Below are 21958 nucleotides of genomic sequence, written 5' to 3' on the forward strand. Positions count from 1 at the left end.
GCTTACCGCTACTTTGTGACTTAGTGTCAGACAATATGGTGAAACCCAAAGGGGGTAAGCCAGGGCCGGACTGGCCGTAGTGGCCACCGGGCATTTTCCCTGTGGGGCGGAAGGGTTGGAGCCTGTTTTGGACCGGTGGGGCCATTTTTGTTACTGGGGGCCGGTTTTGCAGCAGCACTGCAATATCAGTCCCCTGTAACAAAAGCAACAGCAGTGTTTCCACTAGCCCTTCCCCCACCCAGGGCCGGCTTTAGCACTGGTGGTGCCCTGCGCGACAATGTCTGTTGGCTCCCCCCCAATGACCACCTCTGCCACAGATTCCCTCACTAGCACCCTTGAACAGTGCCCCCTAAGTCTCCATGACCACTGTCTCTCAGATTCATTTAGTCCTATAGCACCACTCAGACCAGTGTAAGTTGTCAGAGCACTTTACACCACACACACATTGCACAGAGACAATTATGTGTGTGTAAATTAGTGTATAGGGAATGTTACATCAGATAGGACTACACGGTGTAGTGTAGGACTGACATGTCATTGATACGGGTAGGCAGTATAGTTTGAGCCCTTATTCTGGAAAAGGCGCAATTTCAGAATTTAAAATGTAGGGGCGTGGCTTGGACGCCGACTCGGATGGCAGCCTGACTGCGGAGCTCCGCCGCACCGAGACGAGCTGAGTTGCTTTTCGGCGGCATTTCGGCTCCGTTTTCAAATTTGATGGCAGTCCTCAAGACCGGAATGTGTGCTGCGCCGGGTGAGGCCTGGGGGAACATCTTTTAAGTAGAAAATGCCTCTTCTTTATTGCATTTTCTAGACGCCTCAGCGCGTCCGCCATTTTGTCTCCGTACCAGTGCGTTCGTGAGGCAACGCGCTCGAGTGGAATGCTTCTGTCTCGGCTCCCTGTTTACACGCTGAGCCTTCCCAGCCTGTTTTGATGCTCATGAGAGGCGCATTATGGTAATTTTTTTTTTTTTTTTTTGGTTACTATGGGCACATAACGACTTTGCAGTTTTCAATTTCTTGTGGCACTGATGGAATTTTACTGAGAAGACACAGTATTTACAAGCAGATGAGTCTCATATGGATCTGGATTTATTTTTGTTATTGCTCAGTGTTTTTTTTTTCTTTTTTTATTTATTTTTACCTTCATCCTTGAGTGACTCGTTTTACTTCTGGCAGAGATTCCAAAGATATATGCTACTGGAAGACAGGTGATGTAATTTTTGGCACTTTCTACTCTGAGGATTTATGTTTTTATTGAAGGGCTGGAAATCTGTGTGAATTTGGCTGAAGTTCGATGAGAGCCTCCTGATATTATTCCTATTTTGCACTCTATTGGTAACGCTGCGCAATTGCGACGGAGTGGAAGCTAGCAGCTACAACTTCTGTGTCTTCAGTCACTTAGTCAGACGCACATTCTTGTTATCAACTCAGTTGTCCAGCTGGCTCCTTTCCTCCATCTCACCAGGACGGATTTCTCTTTTCTTAACGCTGATGCTGGTTTCTGCGCTGCCTTCCTGATTTTTCTGATGGTTCTGGGTTTCAAATAACTCTCTCCTCAGTGATCATCGGTTGGCAATTCTCTGCAAAAGCTGTGCTGCTCTCCTGTACTGCGCCTCGACACGTCAGACATTTGGGACCAGTTCTATTCAGAATTAGTTCACCAGCCTGGATGAACTCACTCATACTCATATTTATTTTGTCCCTGCTGCGCACCATCCTTTCCTCCATTGTGGCTCCTGCATGCTTGGCCTGTCTACTCCCAGTGGGGTATCTCATGTTTTAGTCACGTATGTGCCTGTGCTTGTGCTGTATATTCCCTTCAACTACCATACAGTCTATCTACTCAAGTTTCTATGGGCAAGCTACGTAATCCGAAGTTTGTTTTTGTGCCCTCAAAAGCTTCTTCTTCAACGCCATCTTCGTCTTCCTCAGTAACTGACGCTTCTTCTAACACTGATCAAATGGCGTCGCCAGTCCCTAATCGCTCCTCCTCATCTCAGCCATCTTCCAGTAAGTCCTCCCCTCCTACCACGTCGTCCAAGCGCCTGAAACAAGACTCTCCTCCTTTAGATAAGTCATCGCCTTCCATCTCCATGGAACTTCTCTTGGAAGAGATACGTGCCCTGCGGCCGTTTGTTGAGGAGACCAATAATAAAATGCAGCTTTTTGAACTAAAATGGTCAACTATGGAAAGCAGAGTCTCTTCCGTGGAACAACAGACTTCAGAAATCCAAGTCAACTCTCAACGTATCTCCTCCCTGGAAAAGTCCGTTCGTGCCCTCCAGCAACACACTGAGGATTTGGAAAATAGAAATAGGAGGAATAATCTACGCATTTATGGCTTGCCTGAGTCTTTGGAAGGTGATGACCCCGTCTCGTTTTTCTCTTCCTTCCTCCTGAAACTTTTGGACTTGCCTGCTACCACTTCTCTCACTATCCAAAGAGCTCATAGACTTGGTCCTCGTTCATCAACTTCCACTAGGCCTCGAGGTGTCATTATTCTTTTTCTGAAATTCACAGACCTACTTCTAGTCCTCTCTGCGGCTCGATCCAAACGTCAAGTTTCTTGGTTGGGCCAGAGGGTTTTTCTCACTCAGGATGTTTCTACGGTCACTGCAGCAAGAAGGAAGGAGTTTTTGAGCCTTCGTGCCCCTTTGCGCTCTCTTGGAGCCAGATATGGCCTATTCCATCCCTGTACCTTCAAAGTCACTCATCAAAATCAGACTTGGACTTTTCAGGATCCTGCTGAACTTAAGAATTTTATTCATATTCAATCTACCGCCGGCATGGATACTTCTACTTCTGCTAGTGGCTGATTGTCTAACTCTACTTTTTCTTGCAGGTTTTCTCTACTAATGGTTTTTCATTGCCTGTGTTTATTATATTGCTAATTTGCCTTTTGATTAACTTTTTATAGTTCCTATTATGTAGCTTCTCATTATCTATTGCTACTTTTGCTGGTTTATTTTCTATACATCCTTTCTTATATTCCGTTCTTACTATCACTTCTCATTTGTTTGATGTTTTGTCGTGTCATTCATATGCGTTTCTTATATTTATTTTTCTCATCTAGATGATTGCTGTGTTCCCCTATCCCTGTACATGGTTCGTCCTTTCATATCTCGTCTTGGTGCGGTCTGGTCTCCTGGTTCCGGGTGGTCATTCTTGTTTCGTCTCTCCATTGCCCCGTTATCCTCTTCCTGTCCCCTTCAGGTATGTTATTTTCAGTCGTCCTTTTTGGATTTGTACTGTCTTTTCTTGTATTTTTCTCTTTTTTCCCTTCCTTTCCTTTTGTATCTGTTCCATTTATTGTTTTTCTCTTCTCTCCTTCTTTCTTTCCCTGTCGTATCATCTTCTCTTTTTATTGGCTATGTTTTTAGTGGTTCTATTTCAGTTTTGCGCTTTTTGCTCTTCTTTTCATCTATTTTCACTCAGCCGCTTTGTCTAGCTTCTATTCTTTTTCACTGTTTTTCATTATCTTTCCTCCTATCTGTTGCTGTAGGTTTTGTTCTTGTTCATGTTCCCCAGTGTTTAAATTCAGAGTAATTTCCTGGAATGTAAAAGGTTTTAACAACCCCATTAAGCGTCAGAGGATTTTTTCTCATCTTGCTTCATATAACCCTGACATAGTTCTCTTACAGGAGACTCACCTCTCTGAGGCTGAGTCCCTCAAACTAAAGCGTGGTTGGGTGGGTACGGTTTTATTTTCTCCTTCTACCAATAAGAAGAATGGTGTGGTTATTTTGTGTCATAAAAAATTAAAATGTACGGTTTTGCTACAAGAAACGGATTCTGATGGTAGGTGGATATTAGCTAAGTTGTCAATCAATTCTGTTCCTCTGACTGTGTTTAACGTTTATGGCCCTACACAACCTGACTTGCTTTTTTGGCCCTCAATTACAAGCAAATGTATTCAACATAAAGATGACCTTTTCATTCTAGGTGGTGACTATAATCAGATTGTGGATCCCTTTCTTGACCGAAAGTCAACGGTTCGGTTTTTACCTCACAAACCTCACAAACAATTTCTAGACACTATTTCTCTTGCACGTCTCACCGACTCTTGGAGGCTCTCACATCCTGACACTCTTGATTTCTCTTTTTTCTCGCCTCCTCACTCATCTTTCTCTCGTCTCGACTATATTTTTCTTTCTCTCTCCCTGTCACAAACTCTCCTTTCTTCTTCTATTGAACCTATACTTATCTCGGACCATGCTCCAATTGTTACGGATCTTGACCTCCTTCCTCCGCATCCCAAGCCCTCTCGTTGGCGATTTAACAACTCTCTTCTTGATGACCCTTTCTTCTCCTCTTCTTTTCGTTCCTTTGCCGTTGATTTCTTTCTGTTAAACGATACTTCTGATATTTCCCCCCATCTTCTCTGGGACTCTTTTAAGGCTACAGCTCGAGGGTTTGTTATTGACTTTGTTTCCAAGAAGAAGAAACGTTTTATTCAGAAACAGAAATCAATTCTTGCCCATATTAAATCTTTAGAGCATAAGGTTTACTCTTCCCCTAATAATTCCGTCTCCCCAGATCTTATTTGTGCAAAGATCGAATTCAATAAATCTACTACGGATAATGCTTCGTCGATGCTTCTTCGTAGTAGTGCTCGTTACTATGGTGGTCGCATCAGGGCAGGGAAGCTTTTAGCCAATTATCTTAAATCGCGCAAGGAACGCTCTTTCATTGATTCTATTTATTCTCCGGACAACACGTTATTGCACAAGGCTCAGGATATTCTTGACCAGTTTCAGTTATTTTATCGTAACCTCTACACACCTAAATCTTCTCCCTCTGCCTCTCGTATCCAAGCTTATTTTGACAATCTTCCTAATCCTTCGTCGCCTCATCTTAATTTCCCTGACCTGGAAGTTGATCTATCTTTACATGAGCTTTCTGCAGCTTTGAATACTCTTTCCAAAGGTAAAACTCCAGGTCCTGATGGTTTCTCTGTTGAATTCTATTCCCACTTTTCTGATCTTTTACTTCCCAAACTTCTTTCTCTCTTTCAATCGTTTTATCTGTTGGGTAAGGCAGAAGGCACATTTCAAGAAGCTACTATATGTCTTATTCCCAAGGATGGTCGCGACCCCAAATCCTGCAAGAACTATCGTCCGATTTCTTTAGTAAATGTGGACTATAAGTTGTTTGCTAAAGTGCTGGCTCTTCGCTTAGACCCTCTAATGCCTCATCTCATTGGTAAGGAGCAATGTGGTTTTGTTAAAGGTCGCCTTACCTCTGATAATTCTCGCCTCTTTCCTAATGTTTTAAATAAGGTTCCTTCTCTTTCTATTCCCTTAGCGGCTATTTCTGTTGACGCAGAGAAAGCTTTTGATCGGGTTGATTGGTCTTTCCTATTTGCATCTTTGCGTTGGCATGGTTTTGGTCCTAATTTCATCTCTCTCATTTCTTTATTGTACTCTTCCCCTAAAGCATCAGTTTTGGTCAATGGCCAAGTTTCCTCATATTTTCCTCTTCAGCGAGGCGTTCGTCAAGGTTGCCCCTTATCTCCTTTACTCTTTGTTCTCGCGCTTGAACCCTTTTTGTCTTCTATCCGTAACAATACCTCCATTTCAGGTTTTCCTTATGGTAATGATCAGTTGAAACTTTCTGCGTATGCAGATGATATTCTTCTATTCATTTCCGCTCCAGAAACTTCTATTCCCTCTCTGCTATCTGAGTTTGATTCTTTCTCACAGGTCTCGGGATATAAATTCAACTCGAATAAAACTGAAATACTTCCTCTTACAAAATTTTGCACTCCTCAGGCCTTTTCCTCCACTGGATTTGCGTGGAATAGCTCCAAAATTAAATATCTAGGAGTATGGTTTTCCAACTCTATTTCCTCCTCAATCACCCTAAACATGTCTGCGGTGTTGTCTCGTATTGACCGATTGTTTTCCTCCTGGAACCCCCTCTTTCTCTCCTGGTGGGGGAGATTGGATTCAATTAAGATGATAATAGCGCCCATTTTAATTTACATTCTGTCCATGTTACCTATTCATATCCCTGCGATTTATTTTAAGCGCATTGACTCGTGTTTGTCAAAATTTCTTTGGAACAAAAAGAAATCCAGAATCTCTCTAACACAGCTTCGCAAACCCAAGTCCAATGGTGGTGTCAACTTTCCAGACTTTCGTCTTTATCATAAATCATTTTCTCTTCGTCAGGCGTCCAGATGGCTCGCGTCAGTTCCTTCTCCTTTTACTCCTCTTTGGCTTCACATCGAACAAACCTTGTTGTTACCTTTCTCTTTTGGAGAACTCATACGCTTTTCTGCCAAAGCTTCGCATATGTCTTTTCCTTTGTTTAAACATACCTTTTCTTTATTAAAGCCTATTTTCAACTCTACACCTATTACTCGGGAATCTTTTCTAGCCTCAACGGTTTGGTATAACTCACTCATCCTTATAAATAATGGACCCATATTCTGGAGCTCTTGGAGGTCTAAGGGCATCATATGGGTACACCAGTTTTTTGATGGAGTATCTCCTTGTTCTTTTCCCCAGTTTCAGATGACCTATCACTGTCCTCGTTCCTTTTTGCACAAGTTTGTTACTCTGATTTCACTTCTCCTTGACATCTTTTATTCCCTTCCTTCTTCCTTTTCCTCTGAGTCCCAGGCTCCTCTTCTCAAAATTCTTTCATCCCTTCCCAAAGCCTCTCTCATTTATAAATTCTTTTTATCTCCTAATCCAGATCGCCTTAAGTCTAAAACGGAGCTCTCTTGGGAGGCGGACTTGGGTTGTGTTTGGTCCGTTGCTCTATGGGATAAACTTTGGTCCAGATCTTTGAAAATTTCTCGTTCTGCTTCCCTCACTCAATCCTTGTTCTACCTGTATCACAGACTATATTTCTCTCCACTCTCTCTAGCTCGTTTTTCTTCTTCCTCGGAATCTCATTGTTGGACATGTTCTGCCCCTAATGCTAACCTTTTTCATCTTCTATTCTTATGTCCTTCTGTTTCTCAATTCTGGAATAATATCTGGCTATACGTCTCTCGTATTTTCACACTCTCGCCCCAATACTCAATCTCAACCCTTTTTCTTGGTAGTCTATCTGACTCTTTAGATCTTCCTTTACACTCTCACGGTCTTTTTGACCTTATGCTTGCTCTCGCCTTTCAACACATTTCCTCTAATTGGAAATCCCTCACTAAGCTCTCCATACGTCATTGGTGGAATTCTTTATGTCACTTTCATAGGCTTGATATTGCTTTTGCATCTTCCTGTAATTCTACACATAATAGGGATATCTTTTGGTTACCTCTTACTTCATATTTAGATCGGATGGTTCGGAAGAGTGTATCTCATATCACTTCGGAAAATTTTGAGCCACCTTGAAGATTTTGCCTCTTCTTTTATTATATTCACAGTATACAATTTATGTATTGTTATAGTTGTTCCTCTAAGCTGTATTTGATTACTGTTTTACTTACAGCACTTACTCTTCAGATGTACCTTTATATCTTCTTACTATGTTCCTAACATTTTCCCTTTCTCCCTCCCTTTTTATTTCTTTATCCTTCCTTTCCTTCCCTTTTTCCCTTTCTTTTCCTTAAAACTGTATAAAATGCTTTTGCTTGTTTCTCTATGATATTAGCTTGTTACTGTTATTTTATTTCTATTTGCTTATTTCATGCGCTTTTGCTGATATCTTTGTAGTGACATTCTCTTGAATAAAGCTTTTCAAACACAAAAAAGAATTTAAAATGTAACATCATTGTTAGGGGTTCTCTTTATTAATAAGAATTTATTTCTACCCAAATCAACCCTTTTCACAAGATTAGGATGATGAAAGACTGGGAAAAAAATATTTTGCGCTAACATATACCTTGCAGTTTGCATGCAGCTCTTTGATGACAGTTAATAGCTCAATGTTCTATATTAGGACTTTGACTTATAAACGACAAGTAACAAAAGGAGCTCTCTTACAGAAGCAGTAACCCACTGACCTATTTACATTATATGCAGTTTTTTTATCTGCATGGTACACGTTCTTAGCAGCAGGCATTTTAACCCTCTGCGCTACCTTAGGATGAGTCAAAACTTCCACTAGACAAACCTCCGGTCTCTTTCCAGGAAGACGATTAATCACCGGAGTGATCTTGACATTTCAATTGATGCCTGATAATTGCTGGAGGCCAGGAACAGGGCAGCAGGTGCTTTTAAAATGATAATATACTTGTTAAAATGACGCCCACACTCCAAGTCAGTGCCGATCGCACAACCCTAGAGCCGGCCCTGCCTCCACCCCCCATCCCCGGGTCTGAGTTAATTGTCAGGGCTGGTTTCCGTTTCCAGGTCGGCCGTGGTATAAGCCCTCCAACACTGCCGGAGTTGGGGACCTACCTGTTTCCCCAGCTAAGCCAGGCTGAGGTAGAAGAGACCTTGCAAGACTGCACAGCGAAATTCAAGAGATCTTGCAAGGCCGCACAGAGAAATTCAAGAGACCTTGAAGCAAAATTCTGCGAAAAAGTTGCACCTATTTTGTACATTAAATCTACCCTGGAGCCCAAACTAGATGCTCTCATGATCTCAACATAGACTTTATATGATTTTATCACAAGAGATTGAAGGCGACATGGTTGCTCATTGCCCAACAGCTAAAGATGCGCAATTCCACATCCAGGCACTCCAGGAGGAGATGTACCAACAGAGACAGCGAACAGACGGCGCAGAACACTCTTTCCAAAATACAATTCATATGGTTGGACACCCGAGGGAGCCAAAGGCCCTAGCATGGAGCTCTTCTTGGAAGACTAGGTGGTCCAGGAATCCATTTTCTTCTCATTTTAAAGGACGCAGAGTGTGCAAACAAGTTCTCTGCCTAGTAGCACTACTGAGACCAATGGTGGCCCGTTTGATGAACTATCACGACGGATCACATCTTACAGGTGACCCGGGCAAGAGACCTCTAGCAAGTGGCCAATGCCAAAGTCACCATTTATGTGTACCACACATCAGAGGTCCAAAGAAGTAGAGAATCCTCCTACAGGATAAAGCAACGTCTCAGAGGATGGAACATTCGCTATGCAATACTGTTCCCCGCAAAACCGAAAATCAATCATATATCAGGACACTGGCAAATTCTTTGCCTCTCTGGATGATGCATGGACCTGGCTGGAGAGTATAGGGGATGTGCCCTGGAAGACAGGCAAGACAACACCAGGGGATGGATGACCATCCTGGCAAGACATTGGAGGAGGAAAAGAACAAAAAATTCCCCCCAGAGGGAACGGATGGCCAGAGAACACAAGATGGCTGTTGCAGAGGTAAAACACCACACTTCTACACCCCCACATACCCTGGAAAAGATCTCCACTGAGGCTTCCCTGGTACATAGCTCAATCTTAGGCAGAATCGGTTCTTCGTGGAGGCCCACGGCTAACTATGATGATGGCTGCTGGGGTACTTTCGACCGCAGGACATCTGTTTAGCACTCTTTGTAGAGGAGGAAGAGTAGGGATTTCCTGAATCTGGGCCTTTCTTTTCTAATGCAGGACTGTGCTGCACAGGTAACCAAGAACTAGGAGGGCTTATATCTCCTTGCTGGGGTGGTCCCAAAGGAACATGTCCCCTTCATTTCATCCTCACATATAAGGGGAACCCACAAGACCCAGGCACTATAGTGCATATGGATGAACACCCATTGGTGTGACGACCTAGGAAAAGGAGTTTTTTGGGGGTTTGTTTACTTGTTGCAAATGCCTTTTTTCTATTACATGTATATGGCACTGGTGGTAGCTGCAAGGCACAGAAGATACCAGCGGAGGAGGATGTTCCTGAGACCAAGGGACACACTGTTACACCGCATATATTAGACACCACATGGGAGACCACATACCTATCATCGGACCCTGTTATAATATTTTGTCATGGAACGTCAGACAAATGCCAAGGTTTATTAAACGATTCAAGGTAAACTAATATTTAAAATGCTGCCAGATACAAATTGCCTGTATGCAGGAAACCCACCTATCAGTAGAGGAAGTGGCTACATTTAGGAAGAGATGGAGAGGCATCGTGGAGGGCCCCACATACTCAAGTTACTTCAGGGGAATACTTATATGGTTTTCCTGGGAGTCCCCTACCTGATTCAAACAATACAGCTGTGGACCCGGAAGGCAGATGTGCTGTTTTGGATGGACTGCTGGATGGTCTCTCATTTACACTGATTGTGCTGTATGCACCTAAATCGAACAAAGCTTAAACAAAAAGATATTCCATTTTTTTTTTTTAAATATTTTTATTGGCATTTTTGTTTTTTTTCTTATCACAAAATAAGAACAACAAAACAAACAGGTCAGCACTGGTCAACACACCCACTTTGCTTATCTGCCGCCCCCCAGATATTCCCCTTTTCCTCCTTTTTTTGTGTATATGTGTATTTATCTAAAAAGTTAGGTAATAAAACTAATACACAATAAATAGCTGGTTTAGGAAACAAATTAACATAATCCTGCATATCTTGTTTAGCAATAAATACAATTTTGAAATCCTTCCATATGGATAATTAACATATAATTGGATATATAACTTATCACTTTTCTAAGCCTTAAATATAGTATACAAATGTGTTTATTTTTATTTGTAATTGCTTTCATTAAGTTTATCAAAAAAAGGACTTGCAATAAAATACATACAAAAAGTTAAACACATACATAAATGACTTCTTTAGTTTACATTCATTACATATTCATACCCAGAAATCATCAACATATATCATATTAAACATTGGTATAAAATTTAACTATGTGTATCCACTATATTGTACCCAGAATAAAAAATGGATCTAAACTTCATAAAAAATGCAAATTATAACAAAGTAATATAAAAAAGGTCAACAGTGTCTATTACATAATTAGATATATTATATCTCAGTATTCCTTCTTTCCTTTTCCACTTATTCCTCATAAAGAGGTTTATTCAAAGGACGAATGTAAAAAAAACATTTTAATATATTGTTGGAATTTGCATTTTTTATGAAGTTTATATAGATTTTTAATTCTGAATTGCTACTGTGGTTGACGTAGTGGATCAATACTTCCTAGAAAAAAAGGTCTCTGTGTTAAGTCCATCTCTGGCAATAGATTAGTGCTCTGCCGATAACTAACAACAACATTATAAACTGGTAGCCACACTCTTGAACACTCCTCGGTGCACGACACTGAGCCTTCCCCCAGTTGACACAAAAGAGGATGGAGAAAAAGACAACTCTTGCACGCCAATGTCTATCCTGAAAGTGATCCATTGGTGGTGGGCTCATCTGCCCAATTTCACTTCTAAACTTAGACTACAAAATTCCAGGTAAAGTCCTGGCAAAACGATTGGTATCTGTAGCCCAACCCCTTGTGGAGTCAGACGAGAACAGCTTTATCCCAGGTATAAACACCTTCCTAAATCTCAGTCGCCTGTTTCTCATTATGAAATGGCTGTGCACCTTGGGGACCACACCTTTGGTGGCCTCTCTCAACATCTGGAAGGCATCTGATACATTGGGGTGGCCAGACCTGCTGGCGGTGTTGAGTAGGTTACGCCTGGGAAATGGGTTTTCATCCTGGTTTTGGCTCTTATACGCTGTTCGGCGCATTTGAAAACTGGAAAAGTATTTTCTGACCCCATACCTATACACAGAGGTACCCGTCAAAGCTATCCTCTTTCCCCCATTATATTTGCATTAGCCATGTAACCACTGGAATGTGCGCTTCGGGTCAAGGGGCTCGACTGGGGTATCCGTATGGATGAGAGATGGCACATATTATCTTTGTGTCGATGATGACCTTCTTTACCTCTGAGATAACGAGGACAATGTTACTGACATGATCGCCTAAGATAAGGTACTCGAAAGGGTATCTGGCCTCAAGGCTAATTGGAATAAGTCCTGCATCTTCCCCTTAACTTCATTGCCTAATGCACGATGTGTGACATTGCCTATTGCCCCATTGGGTTGGCTAATCAGTATGCTGGAATATTCGCAAGTTCATATCAATCATATAGATAGCAGTCTAATCACTGGCAATCTGGGACATGCTCTGACGGCGGCTAGGAACTCACTCCCTTTCTGGTGAAGGTTCCCTCTATTGCCCATGGGGCACACCTCAATCACCAAAATGTTAGTAGTTCTTTGACTGCTTTGCGGCTTCCTATGTGGTTAGGTGGACATTTCTTTAAGAAACTCCCATCTTTATTGATCTTGCAAATGTGGGGATCGGGAAGGCGTAGGTTAGCAATTTCCAAACTATATGCCCCATTATATGAAGGCAGGATTAGAGCCCTAAATTGTTATCGATACTGCTTTGCAGCACCGTTACAATATCCAGTGCATTGTTTGGGAGGTGACAGTCTGCTGGAACTGGAGAACTGGTTCTCTTCCCCCTTGACGGATTCTCAATTGGAGTGGCTGCTGGACTCCGCCCAGGTGGTAGCTATAAAAGGAGTAAACACCCTTGTGTAGGTTGCTGCATGGTACTGGAAGGAGGGTATAAAGAGAACACCAGAACAAGTTCCTTATGCCCCAGACCATCTTATATGAGTGGCACCGGGATGCAGGGGCTTCTGCACTCTACAGGATGTCCAACCCTGGACGGAGACTAGCTCGGCTCTATAAATGGGGGGACAGATTTATGGACTGACCACTGCGCCATTTGAAGATCTAGTGATTGGGGCAGGGCCCCCACTAACACCTTACTTCTGTACTCCACCATGCTTCACAAATTATCAATATTCTGTAACTACACATGATAAGTTGGAAACTTCCCATGTCCTCCAAAGTCTAATAATACTTGACGGGGCCCGGAAGGTGGTGACGTCCCTCTATGGAGCGGTGCAGGGGTCAGAGAAGCTGAGTTTGAGACCACTAAAAGGGAAATGGGAAGGAGGTTGGAGACCAGAATTATCACACATCCATTAGGGACTTTGCCTCTCAATGGTCAAAGGGGTCTCATGCACCAAACGCCTAAAATACACCCAGCTTAATTACCTACACCAGGCACATTTGACCCCTGCATGGCTCATGCAAATGTAACCAGCTGTCCCCCACAGCTGTTCGATGTGTGCAGAAATCAATGCAGATTTCTGACACATGGTGTGGCTCTGCCCACAAATTATGGGATATTGGGCAGAGGTAACAAGTGTTTATCTGAGATAGTGGGCAGACAGATCATTGCAGACCCCGCACACTTCCTATTGGGACTAATGAAGCGCAACATATCCACAAAAATCATATATCAATTTCTGGACCTCGCTTTAGCGGTAGCAAAGTATGGTATAGCAAAGTGCTGAAAGTCTACTATGCCCCCACACTTAACAGATGGCTGGACAACGTCAAACATGGGAAACACCCAGAACACAACACAATCTCAAAGTGCTCAGGTCCCACTGGAAACCCTGCAATGCCACTGCCCTGGGAGGGGTTCTTAAGAGAGGTAGAAGCTAAAACAGATTAGAGGCCACCCTGAAAAAGACACTTGCCTTTCTACATCCCTTTCCAGGTACCTTCACCCCAGATGCACTCAACCCAACATGGCCAAGAAGGGCCCTCAAATAGCATCCTTTCCCATCCTCCCTCACATTTTTGCATTCATTGAAGCTTTCTGAAGGATAGTATGTCAAGGGTTTTCTGAAGTGGCTGGAAAGGAGTTCCAGATTGAGAAGGCAGGTCCTCGCAATCAGTACTGTTTAGAGGTTGTATCTTTGCTGCAGGATATTCTAATGCAACCTTTGAATTACTGTAAGGGAGCTGGGTCTTCCTATGCGTAGCTCTTTGAAGGTAATGCCTCCAATTTTGCATTTAATATGGGCTTCTAAGGGAAGCTAATGTTGGTTTTTCAGTATGAGCGTAATATGATCGTATTTTCTTTTCTCTGAGAATAGGTGAGCAGTTGAGTAGAAAATCACTAAGTGGGAGAAGAGCACTGGCCGTTAGCCCTGAGAGTATGATGCTTCCTTTATCAATTCTGGAGATAACTAAAGCTTGGGCGCAGCTTTAAGTTGTCTCATGGAGAGGAGGAGTTTTATTCTATTTAGTTGTTGTAGGCGAAAGATTGCTGTTAGGGCTATCTTGTGAATGTGGAGTTTAAGAGATAGCTATTTTCTTTTATTACAACTGATTTTTGTTAGGTTTTATCACAAGCGATATAGGGCTTATACTCAATAAAATAGTACTGCATAACACCTGTTGATCACCCACTCTGATGATCCACATAAGCTTGTAGTTTCTTCTTAGACCTCCTCATTCCTGTATATTCAGATTATCTGAGATTGTCTGAGTAAACCATCCAGTCCCCCAGACCTTTCAGTAATTCTCTGGCCAGCCACGTGACCTATATGCGAATTGTTCTGGTACAACGGAGTAGTCCATCCTGTTTGTTCATTCAGATAGTTGTGGTGCTTGATTGGACCTTCAGTACCATGCTACATCCCTTTTGGCATTAAGGAAGCCCTAAAAGTCTCATGTCATTTCGCCCCCCCTTCGCCCCCCCGTTTCGTCCATCAGTCCATGCAGGACCAGTTTTGGCTCAGGTTTTACTGTGCTGCCTACCACCCTTATGAGTGCGTTGCAGATGTTGTGCCAGTAGTTTTTTATAATGGGGTACTCCTAAATTGTGTGGAAGAAGGTGCCTAAGGGTAATTTGCATCTCAAACACTGTGGGTCTAGAACTTTTTTCATTTTTCTGAGTCGCGTGGGGCTATAATATATCCGGTGCAGATACTTCCGTTGGAATAGTCGCTGTATCATGGAGCCCGTTCAAGACCATGGTGGCCATTTTGGACTCCACCAAATCCTCTTCATTCAGGGTGTCCATGTCTCATTCCCTTCATTCTTTCAGGGTCAGCATGGGATCTGGTGTGTTATTTACCACTGTGCGACATATAATGGGATTCCTTTTGTTCCCTATTTGGGATTCTGTAACTTGTGCTTCCAGGAGATTATTCTGTGGAAGGATTTGTAAGGGATTGAGGGATGCTTGCAACGTAGGGCATAGCTGTAAATATCTTTAAATTGCCTCTTGTGCATCCTGTATCCGTCCGCGAGGAGTTGGAACGTCTACATAGAGCTAGAGATGGCTATGTTGTCCCAGGCGCATAAGCCCTCTCGTGTGACAGTGTGTCTAAGTCAGTTCCTTATGTCTGGAGAATAGCCAGGAGTCTGGGTAGGGAAGTCTCCGGACCGCTAATTAAGGCCATGAGGTAACCGGTGTATAGCAACACCCTATCTTCAGAGCCTCTGCGTCAATGGAATCCACTCAGTTGCGCATCATGCCTGATCCATTCCGCCAGAGGCTTGTTGACCTGGTCGAAAAGGAGAGATGACAGGGGGCAGCCCTTTCTCATTCCTCGTTCTGTCTCAATGACTGGGGAAACTTTCCTGTGTACTCTGCCTCAAGCCCACAGTTTGTAGTACACAGCTGAGGTACATCATGCGTTCCTGGAGGCAGAACATGAACCACCATCAAACCAAGTCAAAAGCCTTCACAAAATCCAATGATACCAAGGCCCTGTGCTTGATTGTGTTGTTAGTGCTAGTACTTTGTTCAGGGGTCACATTCAATGGTGGGTGCTGCATACTGGCATGAAGCCATTCTGGTCTTGGTGTTCCAAGATCCTAATCTTCTTCACAAGCCTATTCACAATCACCTTCGCTAGGATTTTGGTTTCTCTATTGAGTATGGAGGTAGGTCCATACGATTCACATTTGCCCTGTGGTTTCTGTGGCTTCAGTATGACTGAGATTGTGGATGCCAGCAAATCATGTGGGAGCTCCCTAAATTGCAATGTTTCACTGTACAAGGCTAGGAGTGGTGGAGCCAGACATGATACAAGTTTCTTGTACATTTTAATTGGGAAACCATTGGAGCCCGGGGTTTTCTCAGTTGGTTGTGACTGTATAGCCCTCTAGGATTTCTTTAGCAGTTACTGGTTCCTCTAGGCTGCACCTGTTGGTGTCTGCTAGTTTAGGCACAATCAGGCCCCCAGCGATTGGGTTCACCCATTCAACCAAGGGCACTGATCGCTCAACATAAAGGTGGTCATAATAGATTGCAAATTCTCATGCTCTATGGTGAAAGGCGATAATAGTCTACAAGTGATTAGGTTGGGGATCAACCAAAGGTCCTAGTCTTTGTTTGTTAGCCAGTGTAATAACTTTCTTGCCTTGTCACCATGCTCATATCATTTGTGTAGTGTCATCATGTGTGCCAGAGTTGCAGAGTCTTGCAGCGTCTGTCGAGGCGCCAGCCTCTTCAGTTCTTTGCTGTATCTTTTGTGGTCGTCTGTGGTTTCTGAGTGGTCCCCCTCTGCACTATGTATGGCCTGTTCTTGCTCTATAATGTCTCTGCCTTTCCACCTCTTTGTCACAGTCTGATGAGACAATGTCTGTCCCTGTAACCTTTAGGGCTTCCAAAGTATGGCAAGGGATTCAACCATATCTTTGTGTCTATATAGTCGGTGTTGTTTTGCTGAGGAAGTCTTCATAGGGGGCGTCTAGGAGTCACCAGACGCTCAGTCCCCAGTGTCTAGCCTGCCCTCCCTCATCCCAGCCGCCTAAGTGAGAGGGTTATCAGAGCATTATTAGCAAGAGATCTGGGAACCTGCCAGTCCAGTCATGTCTGCCAATGGTACAAAAAAAGCCTATTCTGTAGGGGGACACATGAGAGTGGGAATAGAATGTGAACTCTTTGGTCTGTGTGCCCAGCTGTCGCAGGTGTCTGTCCGGGCCAGCGAGGAGGCACATCACTCTAGACTGATAGATTTACATGTGTGGAGGTTACTTGTGTCGATTCTGGAGTCCATGACTGAGTTGTAATCCCCTCCTACCATTATTTGTCGTGGGGAAAATGTAGCAGTATCTTTGTGAGTGACTGTAATGTGTCAGCAACCAGCATAGGGGGAAAGTAGACTGAGGCAGGCATCCAATGTGTGCCCTCTATGTACCCTTCAATCATGATAAATCTATTAGGTTTTTCACAGTGGGCTTTAGTGGCCTGCATGGCAAAGTGTTTGTGGGGTAGTAAAGCAAACCCTCAGGAGGTAGGAGTCTAGCCGGTGCGGAACGCTCTGATGTAACCACCCCGCTGTAGAAAGGTACAGCTATTACCTAGTATGTGTGTTTCTTTCAGCAGCTTCACCGAGAGGGAATAACGTTTGAGGTATTGGACCACTGGTCTTTTTTGATTTTATTATTCAAGCTATTAACGTTCCAGTAGAGTGCGCTGTACATGTCTTGTGTTTCTGTCATGAGGGTTTGTTCCAGTGTGTAAATGTCAGACAGGTGACCAGACTGCGCAGCACATGGTGTAAACTAAAATTCAGGATAACTAAACTAAAACAAACCCAACTCCCTCCCTACACTTTTGAACATGAAGCAATTGTCACCCATTCCAAACATGTAAACAATTATAAGGGGTGTGTGGCCCTGTCAGTTCTCCAAGCAGGCGTGAGAATATATGTTAACAGATGTATACACAGCTGACTGACCTGGATTTGCATACATGTTACTCGTGTGTAGGGTTCAATGAAAGAAAGAGCATCATCCCAGCCCAACATAGATCGACCAAAATTAGGGGAGAGGATGTAGCCTTACGGCTAGAGAGGTCGACCTCGAAGCTGGGGAACCGGGTTCAAGTCTCAGCAATGACGCTCAACATCCTAAGATTCTGGGCAAATCACTTAATTTCCGTGCCTAACAAAATGAATGTGTCCATCTGTAATGAAACTGGTGCTCATGTAAAGCGCTCTGATACCCGATACGCTATATAAAACTCAAAAATAAAAACTATTACAGCACAAAATGATAATTTAGGAGGTTTGTTAGCATCGTCCTTTGATGTACCAGGGTTCCCCCTGCCGGGAGCCCTATCCACCGGGATTGTCGCTTGCTCCTGCTGTCTTCCTGCTCTGTGTTTTTCTATCCCATCTTCTCCGGGATCTCAGTTTGGGACTGAGTCCCCTCAGCCCCCGGCTCTTCCTCGTCCCTTCCCCGCAACTTTGCATGGGTGGTATTGCTTTGCAGTTGAGGGTCCTCCTGGCTGGGGCCTGGCCCTGGGTTTCTGGTGTCCGAAAGTCCAGTTAGTCCCAGATGTCCTGGGAGTTATGGGGAAGAGTGCTAGACCAAGGTATATGACTGTCTTTGCTTTTGCACCTGTAGCATGTAGTCCGAGTAGATGCTATTTTTTGTGGAATCTAGCATCAAGGTGGTCATGTAGCCGGGCCTGACTCAATATGGTGTCCCTGTCTGCATAGTTCAAAAACGGGGCAATCATAGGTCTTGGAGGGGGCTGGAGGAGGCCATGCTGCAAGTGACATGTAGGCCCTTTTTATGACAAAGCAGGATGAGAAAGCCTCTTCCAGCAGCCAGGTTTTGAGTCAGGTTGTAAGAAAAGTCTTTGGGTTTGAGCCCTCTGCCCACTTGGGCACTCCAGCAAAGTGTAAGGAGTTTCAGCGTGACTGGTCATCTGCATCCTCCACCCTGCATTCCCGGGGGGCTCACCCTTTCCTGCAGATGGGCCATGTTAGCAGTCAGTATCTGAGCAGTGTATTTCATATTGTAAATCCAGGTTTCGGCCTCCGTTACCCGTTCAGTGATTTTCTGCACCTCTTGTCATTGCAGTCACGCCTCTTGGCCCACTCCACTGATCTGTGCTCCATGGCACTTCTCATTTCCTTGATAACCCGGAGAGTTTGATCAGGGGTGGCCTGGGACTCCGCCGTTGCTTTGGGGGTCTGCGGTTAGTTTGATGTCCTTGTAGCAGTTTTAGCCTATTTGTCAATTCTATTTTCTTGGATTGGTACCATCGCCTGGGATTTCCACATTATTGAGGGGTGGAGGTGTTGGCTTGAAATCTTCTGGAGGCATGTATCAGCACTGCACAGAGTGTCCACATACATAAGCCTTTAGCCCTTCGCCCCCCTCAGGATCCTTTAGTCTGCAGTGCAGGGTTGAGTAACCCCGTGGGCTGGTGAAGCCTCCCTGCCAATAGCCGGTGAATAGTCCAATGTGGGGTCCTCCTTAGACCTGTTTTGCCTTGGGCGGGCTCCCCTAGGTGTCCCCATGTTCCATGTTGAGGAGTAGTAGACACTAATCAGGTCTTGAGGCACCCCAGCTATCCCGATTGTGGGGTGGTGCTGAGCAGCTCCTGGGCAAAGCGGTTGCATGTGGCCCTGGGGCTCCTCCTTGGCCCCCGCTCTGTGGGCCACTCACTGTTCCATCAGGCTAGGTGTGTCACATAGGTCTCCACAGCTGGCGCTTCTCTGCTAGCTCCCAGGAGGGGCTGCCCACATCTCCCTCATCATTGCAGGCCAATTGGCCCAAGTCCCCAGATGTGCCGCAGGGGAGTCCAAGGGCTGTGAGGCTCAGAGAAGTCCTGCCCGACTTGGTGCCGCAGTTATGGCAGCTGGTGCTTCTCAGCCCTAAATCAGGAGGCACCAATGATGTAGGCCATGGCGCTCAGACCACTCCCGGCTGGGCTGTTGGAGTGGGCCACGGGCCCGAATCTAGCCCTGGAATCATGTCTCGGAGTGCGGGGTGGCTGCCAGTTTGTGGGAGTTGTCCCTTGGCATGACAGTGCAGCTGAGTCTGCTATGTGTATCTTCAGAATAGCACTGCTCAGAGGTGCGATTTCACTAAGCAGCCACCATCGCCAGCAGCTGCTTATTGTTGATGAGGAATCCCAGGGACTTGACCACTGTAGCTGGTGAGAGTGGGCTTCTATAATTTGATGAAAGCGAGATTAGTGATGGATAAACTCTATTGGTTGCTTTGCAGGACAGCATGTAGGAACATAGTTTTTGGGGGGTTCATTTTCAGAGAGTTAGCAGATGCCCAGTTGAAAACAGCTTTGAGGACTAATTTGAGGACTTTGAGAACCTTGAGCAAGGAGTGTTTCAAGTTGATCTGAGTATCATATGCATATTGTTGTATTTGATGGTGGTTGTTTCCAACAACTGGATCAAAGTTGCGGTGCAAAAGGTGAAATTGACAGGGCAGAGATATGATCCTTTGTTGATGCAGCGAGTCTTTTTATTCAGTCCGTGGAAGTTGGAGATTGCTTTGACTAAGTTAGAGAGCCCCGAGAAAACATTTGGGCCAGTTTAGAATTCTTGAGTTTAGCCCAATTCTGAATTCAAGTGTATCTAGAACTATTTTGTGGTCGAATGTGTCAAAAGTTATCGACAGGTTGAGTATTATCAAAAGCAGGAATCTGTGTCATCTACCATTTTTAGTATATCTTCTAAGACTTTTATGGTGGCTGTTTCAATGCTGTGACCCATTTTGAATTCTGCTAGGAGTTGGTTATTTTTTATGAATTAATTTGGCTGAGAGGCAACACATTTTACAAATAATTTGCCAAGCCAAGGTAGATTAGTGATTGGTCTATAATTTTCCAGAATCTCAGGGTCAGCATGCACTGTTCTTTAAAAAAACCTGAACAAGATTTGTCCAACTTTGAAGTTGCTAGCAAATTATTCTTGCTGTAATGCTGCATTGATGAATATGGTTAAAAAAACTAGAGTTTTACAAAGATATCAATTTTAAACTGAAAATTATTACAGTCAAGAATATATCAGACGTTTATCTCAAAAACAAAAGAAGCAAGTACCACAAAAGATGTAGATCCAAGTGAGTATTAGGTCAATAAAGAAGCTCGATCAGTATTTTCGTTGCAAAAATATGCGTCTTTATTTCAAACAATCCATAAGGTTTATGCAAAGCATCAGCCAACGCGTTTCGTTCAATGGTTGAACTTCTTCAGGGCAATCGTGATTGTAGGCAAGTAGTGGCGAATGTTGCGCCCATTTCAACGTGGGTCTTGATGCCCAATCCAGTCCTTGATAAGAGCTGTTTACCGTTCCTGCAGTCCGTCGGGAATTCATCTCAACTCATGGTAAAGCATGGGGTTGCTTTTCCATAAGTTGAGTCGAATTCCCGACGGACTGCAGGAACGCTAATAGGGCTCTTATCAAGGAGGCCCACACCGCAGGCGCAGTCTAAGATTGACACACTAAATCTTCACTTCAGACCGGGTCTGTACCGGATTGGGCGCCAAGACCCACGTTGAAATGGGTGCAACATTCGCCACTACTTGCCTACAATCACGATTGCCCTGACGAAGTTCAACCATTGAATGAAACGCGTTGTCTGATGCTTTGCATAAACCTTATGGATTGTTTGAAATAAAGACGTATATTTTTGCAACAAAGATACTGATCGAGCTTCTTTAGTGACATAATACTCACTTGGGAGTGCACCGCTCCAGTGTTCTCTAAGTGCTGTATATCTGCTTGGCAGTTGGCATCCCACAACGGCGGGCGCAGGAGCTGATCATGCACACCGACATTCAACACATTACTAAACTATCACTTGGGGAACACATCGAGGAGGTGCGGCCACTGGAGTCCGCCGTTGGTGCTCTATTTTTATTAAAAGATGTAGATGTTTCAGTTTTATATTAGAAGCTTTGGTTTCAAGAGACTGAACATCATAATGTATTCAAACAACAACGTGCTCCAAGTGACAACGCAGTGTAAAGCGAAAGTCGGTGAGCCATAGCAAATAAATGAAACAAAGTGCAAAGATAAGTATTTACAATGTGAACATGGATGAATATGAGCCAGTAAGGGGCAAGAATGTTCAAGTTGGCTTTTATTATATTTGCTTGAAGAAGATCATTGAAATAAGAAGTTGGTTTCATTTGTTTGATTAATTTGAGAATGTCTTCATAATAGATCATTTTAAATGAGCTCCAGGTTTTATTTGATTTCAGGTAGTAATTTGTTTCTTGAGAAGAAGTGTCTTATAATTTGCATTTTATTCTGTTGATTTTCTTATTTGAAGAATCTTGTAAATAAATTTCATTTGTCATCATATATTATTTGGAGTGTATGCATGTTCCTTCCTGCACAAAAACAATCCTGCTTACAACGCAGGCACTCTTGCACCATGGTGCAAGGGT

At 43.8% G+C, this 21958-nt stretch overlaps 1 protein-coding gene across 3 annotated transcripts in view; it reads left to right on the forward strand.

Annotated features, from left to right (window-relative positions):
- Positions 1–21958, forward strand: part of LOC146789683 (uncharacterized) — a 678567-nt gene that overhangs the window by 248938 nt on the left and 407671 nt on the right. For all 3 annotated transcript variants that reach the window (XM_085631999.1, XM_085631998.1, XM_085632000.1), the window contains exon 4: positions 3077–3216. In XM_085631999.1, coding sequence (XP_085488125.1) covers positions 3077–3216 — 140 coding nt within the window. The remainder of the gene's footprint in view (positions 1–3076; positions 3217–21958) is intronic.

The sequence above is a fragment of the Triturus cristatus genome, chromosome 10 (genome assembly GCF_964204655.1).
Source record: "Triturus cristatus chromosome 10, aTriCri1.1, whole genome shotgun sequence".
NCBI classification, from domain to species: domain Eukaryota; kingdom Metazoa; phylum Chordata; class Amphibia; order Caudata; family Salamandridae; genus Triturus; species Triturus cristatus.